We start from the raw sequence: 7,225 nt of genomic DNA, 5'->3' as shown, positions 1-7,225 counted from the left end.
TGCCCCCCACCCCTTCTGCACAACCTGCACGCTGTACATGCCAGCCAGTGGTGTTGGTATTGTTATGGATGAACAACCCTGAGGGGATATGAAGTCGGAGCTCAGGACTAACTCCCTCTCCAGTACCACTGCCCCCCCCTCCCTTTCCACCATTTGGGGAATGCGGGAAATACCAGACTCTGGGGTGGAGGAACTGGCTTCGTTCAGTAGCTCTTACCCTTTGCTCTCCCCTCCTTCCCAGCCCAGTGAGTCTCAAAGAAAAAGGCAAAGCCCCGCCCCTGGGGCGCAAGGGGTGGGCTCGGCCCGGCCGAGGGCGTGTCGGCTGCGGGGCGGGGTCCGACCCGAACGGGCTTCTCTCGGCCGAGGCGCCTCGGGCTTCCCTGGGCTAGCAGGAGGCGGCGGAGGCGGGCGCTGGACACTGGACGCTGCCCAGCCTATGGAGAAAGCCGCTGGATTCTGAGACTGCGGCGCGCAGGAGGCGAGCTCGGCCCCGGGCTTGGTTGGCTGGGGTCAGCGTCTAGGGGCTGCACCGGGAGGCTACGCGGGTCCCCTCTGTCTCCGCCATGGGGGACGTGCTGTCTACGCACCTGGACGACAGCCGGCGGCAATACATCTCAGGTGAGCGCCCTGTGCTGTCTGCCCGGGCTCCCATCGGGTGGTCCCCGGAACTGCAGGGAGGCCGGACTCCCCTCCTCCGTTCTTGCCTCCCCGCCCGAGGGGGCCCGCAACCCTAGCCGGGTTTCCGCTCCGCGTCCCTTCCCATCCTCCCCTCCCCACTCTCCCGCCCTGTGGCTCCCTCCCGTCCCCCGCCCCTCTGCCTCGGCTCGGCTCCTGGGCTCCGGAAAGGAGAGGAGGCTGTCTTCGGGCGCGGGGACCGCCTTGCCTCTTGCAGTGTGAGCGGTTAGCCCCGAGTGGAGCAGACTTGAGGCTAGTCCCGTCCCCTGAGTGCCCAGTCCTGCTATTTGATCTCCGGGTGTGTGCCTTCTGGGTCGGTGGCTGGGCTTCAGGCCCAGCTTCGATTCCAGCTCTTCCCTTCTTGGAGGCTCTAGCCCTCGCTGGGAGGAGACTGGTGAATCCTACCCCTGTCTGAGTGCCACCTCCCTCTTTCAGTCTTCCACTCTTGCCCACTTACTTGCTCATAGAGAATGCCTTCTGCTCTTTTCCCTGTATCTTTGAAGCTGCTGGGAGTTTGGAAATCTCTCTGGCAAACTCTTTGTGGTCGCGCCCTACAGAAGGGTCTCTGAGCAGTGCCATGGAGGTTTGGGGTAAAATACTTTTTAATAACGGTCAGCAGGGCTGGACAGTCGTCCTGGTCTCACAGTTCCATTTAACTCTGCCGTGCTTCTTCATTCCTGTTCTTCCTCCTGCATATCCTCAAAATTAGTGGCAAATCTCATCTCCTTCCTGGAGCCTTCCTTTCCCACTTCCAGCCCTCATTCCTGGGAGCTATCATCTCATAAATCTATGTCCCTTTCGGTACCTAGCACAGTATTGGACACTTATAGTAGATGCTGAGTAAACTTGTAGTAAATGTTCAGTCATCTAACAGATTACAGTTGTGTGAGGGGTCTTGGACTCTTAGTAGATCATGTGGGTTTTCACAAAAACCCCACAATCTCCCAACTAAATCTCCGAGAAGGTGAGGATGGGGAAATAGTATAAATGAGTGTCAGCTGCTGTGTCTTGGCTCCCATAGATTAGTATTCTCCATTTTCCAGAAGCATTAAAGAGGAATCAGGGTGTGGTGAGGCATAGGGCAGGGTACTTTGGGTTCCCCTGTGGAGTGAAAGCTGGTTTGGGGCCTTTGGAGGGCTGAAGACTGTCTGCTAGTATTCCAGTCCCCAGCTTTTCTGAAAATCCGGAGCACATACTCAGGGGACTGGAATGTGGGACAACCACCATCCAAGCAGAACCCCATAGAAATTCCAATGTAGGTGTTTTTTGCTACTCTACTGTAGATACTTGTTGTTAATTTAGTATAAATGCATTTTCTAGTACCCTGACTTAAAATATTTAACTTTCCTTCAATAAAATGTTTACAAAATGCCTACCATAGGCATCTTAAGGTCCCTCAAGAAACTTGGAAAAGATGAATTGTATCTCAGACAGAAAATGATAGTGCCACAAAAGAGGTATGAACCTTTGGTCTCTAGGAAACAGAAGGCATTCCCAAGGCCCTTCTGTCCAAGATGAAGGGACTTTTGTTGAAGTCCAGCTCTATTGAGACTTGTTTATGCAGAGCCTGCCCTGGGGAGGTGGAGAGGAAATAGAGGGTTGATCTCAAAGCTCTTACTCTCTATCCCCCACCCAAGTACTGCCCCTCTACCCCCATGACATCAGTTGAATATCCTTTACTGAAACCACGGTGGAGTATAGGGAAGCTTTCTCCAAGGGTCTGCTTTTCTTCCACACTCTCCTTCAAATGCTTTGAATTCCTGGTCCAGCCCCACCTGGGGCCGAAGTCTGAAAGGGGCGGGGGCGGGGAATGGAGGATCTAATGCCTTACCTCCCATTGATCTGAGCAGCCTTGGAAATGCTGCTTCCAAAGACATGGAATCATTTCATCCCCTTTGGGCCCTCCCCCCCTCTGTCTCCCTCCTTCTGCTTTGAGGACACTTTCATCAGTGAAACTTCTAGAGGTCTTATATGGTACCTCCTTTTTCAGTCCCTTTGAAAAGTCATCTTAAGGAGCATCCCTTCCCACAGATGTAAGGATATTTATTATCCGGAAGTTTAGTTTCCTAGGGTAAGTTTTCCACCCTGTAAACCCCAGAGCAGGTGAAAGCCAAGTGGCAAGTCCTAGCAGAGGTCAGGAGCTTTCAAACTGTTGATAATGTTTTGTTTATTCAGTCCCTTTCATCCATGGATTTCAAAGCATCTTGCAAGCATCAACTTGCTTACTAACTAGTATCCAAGTGGGATAAATGGCAAACTTGATAGACTTCTGCTTTCTAAAGTGTATGTCCCAAGCTCTCCAGTCTCACCCCTAGCCCTCCAAAAGCTGGCATTTCAATCTCCATAGCAACATGATCCTGGATGTTGGTATCCTCAAAATTTGTCTTTAGGAACAGTTGCTTAGCATTTAACTTATACTATAGAACTCTGAGAATGTCCATTTGTCTGTATTGGACATTCTAGCATAAGGAGTCTGTCGTTGATATCTAAAACATCCTCAGGACAAACTTATAAAGGCTGGGCTGTCTCTGCTCCTGCAGCTTAGGGACCAAGCAAACTGTCTACATAGTGGTGGTAGTGAGAATCGCTACTCAAGAGAGTCTTGTGTAGAGAAAACAGGCTTATTTTGTATAACATTAGAAGGCATCAACTAAGGCCAGTGAGTGAAAGTACCCAAGGAACATTTTGGCTTATGTAAGGAAGGGCTTTCTAACAGAATTATCTAAAATGGGATACTGGAAGGTATAGCATGGGCTATGGTGCCTTTAATGCACTTTCTGAGATTATATAATTGGACCTCGTACTCCTTCAAGTCAACTGGGCCATGGTTGGTGAGGGAATATTGTGTTCGATGCTGATGCATCTTTGATACTTTGAAGTATAAAATGTTTTAAATCTTTTAAAAATATGCTTTAAAAAAAGTTTGCAGCTGTGGGGTTGTCCACAGATCTCTGGAGGTAAAGGGAATCTGGTTTTTAGCTTCATGTCATCTTGCCCCAGAGATATGTAGGTATCTATCAACTTACTTCGGACCAGGAAACCACAGTGAACAGGAAGTGATACCCAGTGGATTATTCAGTGGATGCAGTTGGACTAGAAGAGGGTGGTTTAGGCATTTGCCTTCTGATGGAGCCTTCACTATACATGCCCAGATATCGATAACATCTTAATTTTGTGTGAATTTGCTACTATCACATACCATTCTCACACAATAGAGGGTTCTGATTTGTCTGGGCGTGGGTGTGGAGATCAATCGTTAGTAAGCATTTATTTAAAAACCTCTCTCATGTGGGTTTCTGTGCTAAGTGCTGAGACTACAAAGTGAGAATAGTTCCTGCCTTCAAGGAGCTTACATTCTATTGGGGAGGCATTGGCATTTGCTTTCCAAGGGCATGGTAATCACAGATTTCTGTACTGTTCTGTATTCTATAAAAGAGATTCTTAATCTGGAACCAATGAACTTTTAAAAAATTTTTGATAACTTTTTCAATATAATTAGTTTCATTTATAATCTTTTGTATTTTATTTTAAAAACATTCTAAGAAGGAGTCCACAGGTTTTACCAGACTGCCAAAAACATTTAAAACTTCTACTTTACAGGATAATAATTCTCCTCCCCCAAAAAACCATAGAGTTGCAACATCCATCTTGCTGGATATGAGAGCTAGGATACATGTGGTTTCCTAATACAGAGTTAAGAATGAAAGACTCCAAATCATCATTGAACCTTGCACATAGTAGGTATTCATTAAATGTGAAATTGAGTTGAAATCTTCCTTTTAATAATACCTTTTTCAGAAGGAAATCGTTAATTATTCAGATGTTTTAGGGTTACAAAAGTCTTTTAATTTTTTTTTTTTATCTAGTCAATTTAATTGCCTGAGACAACATCTTTCTCATTCCCACATCCCCTCTGTTTCTTCCCAACTCAGAAAAATTTAATTCAGCTTAACCAAGGCACCCTGCTCAGTGAGCAAAATTGACTTTGGAGCCAAGCCAAATGAGACTATTGTACTGAAGGAAGAAGAGAGTATTAAGGGATTTGTCCTTGAGCAAGGAATTGCTAAAGCTGACTGACTTTGACCTCCCAAATGTACAGCTGCTTTGAGAACAGATCGAAGTATTTGTAATCATTCAGTCCCTCCTCTCGATAGCTCCAGCCTTGACTAGCACAGAGTATCTTTGAGGACTTTCATGTTATAACTCAGAAACCCTGAAAATGGAGGAGAGGGGGCAGTTTCATCTCCTAATTGATGGCTACTCTATTGGGTGCTATTGCCTGGGTAAATTCCAGGCCCAAGACAGGCTGTGGAAGATAAAAAGACAGGCCTGCAGGGGGTGAGTGAATAAGGGGAGAAGGAACAGGCCGTCATGTGTCAGAAGCTCTTGTATAGGTTGCACAAGTAGATCACTCTCCTTATTACTCATGTCTGAAACTCATGAACAATCTGCCTTTGACCAGGGCTATTCTCTTTCTGAACAGTCTCCTCCCCTTACCCTCCCAGCATAGCTCATGACTCATTTAACCTCAGGTCTCCTTGTAGCATCATCCTGTGGTTTCAGAAATTCCTGAACAACATTTTAGATACCCCCCACCCCAATCATTCCACTTCCTTGACTAGAGAAGAAGGGTTTCCATAGAATGGGGAAGGATTAGGGCAGATGCTGGGGTTTCATACCAGGCAGATAGGCAGTCAAGTAATTGCGACTCATGGAATCCTAGAATCAGGGCTATAGATCTTAGAGGAGGGTGGAGATAGGGGAAACGGAATGATGGTAGCTCAAGACCATGAGGGGAAGAGCACAGAAAACACAGGCAACACCTCTCATCAATAATGTTACCCATAAGTATGTGTGTCTGGAAATCCCAGATGCACCTAGAGCAAGCATGCTCTGTGAATGACATTAAATCATGAGACACTCAGAAAGAAAAGAAAGGAGGAAAGAATTAAATTAGAAAGTGTAAGCCTCTTTCTGGAGCAAGTATGTTGCATGGAGCTCAGGTCAACAGTGTTACAGTGAATGGAAAGAGCCAGAGTTCCACAGGCAGGGGTGAGAGGAGCAATAAGGTCTGCACCTGTGATTTCACATAGTTACAGGGAAATTCCTGATGAAGGCACTCCCTCTAGCAGTGCAGCTTGCTATCTCCTCTGCAACTTAAGAGTCTAGTGAATTGTCCAAAGCAGGTCAAAACTATGTGACTTGCTCAGGATCACAAAGCTAGTATGTGTCAGAGGCAGAACTTGAACCCACAGCTTTCAGTCTCCAAAGCCTTCTAAAGAATGAGTAAAAGAGTACAGATTCCAGAGCCAAAAAACCTGGGTTCTAACCCCAGCTTTGACACTTTTTTTGTGTCCTTAGGCAAGTGATTTAATTTTCCTGGACTTCAGTTTCTCATCTGTAAGTCAATAAGTGTAACAAGCATTTATTATGAACTTATTGTGTACTAGTCCCTGTGCTAAGTCATCTGTACAATGATGGGGTTAGACTAAATAGTCCTTGAGGTTTCTCCAGATCTCCCTGTCTCTCCGTTTCTCTCTGTCTCTCTTTTATTCTTAGGGAATGGAGAAAAAGGAAGTAGGAAATGAAGATGATGTAAAAAATAAAAGATACCAATAAATAGGACAAAAAAGAAAGCAGTCACTTCCACTAGCTTACATTCCACATAAATAGCCACATGTGCAATTGATCCTCTTGCCTTCAGTAATATCTATCAATTCTAAGGTTGGGGTTCTTTCCCTTATTTATTTACTTATTTGGGCAAGCTCTTGCTTTGTGTGACTGTGGGTAAGTCATTAAATTGCATATATCTGGAATAGAGTCTATAGAGGAAAGTGGTGGTCAGTTGGAAGCACCAAGCTCAAACATGGCCTTTCTGCAATCGAACAGGAAACTTTGTGGAAGGATGAAGAGAACCCCAAACCATATCCCATCTACAGGCTTGGGTTGGTGGAGAGGTCAATCACCTGTTATTGAAGACCTACTTACTATGAGTTAGATGGCAACTGAAGCAGTCTGCTCTTGTGAGAGAAGCACTAGACAATGAATTAAGAAGATAAAATATTAGTTGTGTTCATTTTTATATGAGTTGTTAGGTTTTGCTTTCCCTTTTGGTAAAATTATTAGATAAAAGGGGGACTATGAAACATGATCTGGACCTGGAGCCAGGAGAGGACTAGGATTGACTTACTACTCTGCTAGTCTCAGCAAGCATTTATTAAGCATTTCATAGCACACTGTGCTAAGCCTTAGGAATACAAAGAAACCAAAATTGTCCCTTCTCTTAAGGAGCCTTCATTCTAATGGTGATTATTTACACATGTAAATAACAAGATACATACCAGATATATACAGAATAGATAGAATGTAATCTCATAGAGAATACTTACTAACCATGCAACTCATTTAACTTCTCCTAATCTCAATTTGTAAAATAGGGTTACACCTTTTACAGTTATTTTGAAGATCCATTTAGACACCTCCAAGGACCTATAAATCTTAGAGTGGTACATGAATGTCAGCTATCATTATTGGTTATGGTCTCTGTGGA

General features: G+C 45.2%; 1 protein-coding gene across 1 annotated transcript in view; it reads left to right on the top strand.

Annotated features, from left to right (window-relative positions):
• The first annotated feature begins 315 nt into the window (after positions 1-315).
• NIBAN2 (niban apoptosis regulator 2) overlaps positions 316-7,225 on the top strand; it is a 96,078-nt gene continuing 89,168 nt past the window's right edge. Inside the window, exon 1 of the mRNA XM_031954676.1 lies at positions 316-618. Within this exon, the coding sequence (XP_031810536.1) occupies positions 564-618 (55 nt within the window). The 5' untranslated portion in view covers positions 316-563. The remainder of the gene's footprint in view (positions 619-7,225) is intronic.

This window comes from Sarcophilus harrisii, chromosome 2 (assembly GCF_902635505.1).
Source record: "Sarcophilus harrisii chromosome 2, mSarHar1.11, whole genome shotgun sequence".
NCBI classification, from domain to species: Eukaryota; Metazoa; Chordata; class Mammalia; order Dasyuromorphia; family Dasyuridae; genus Sarcophilus; species Sarcophilus harrisii.
The sequence above is the reverse complement of the archived record's forward strand: the minus strand, read 5'-3'. Positions and strand labels throughout refer to the sequence as shown.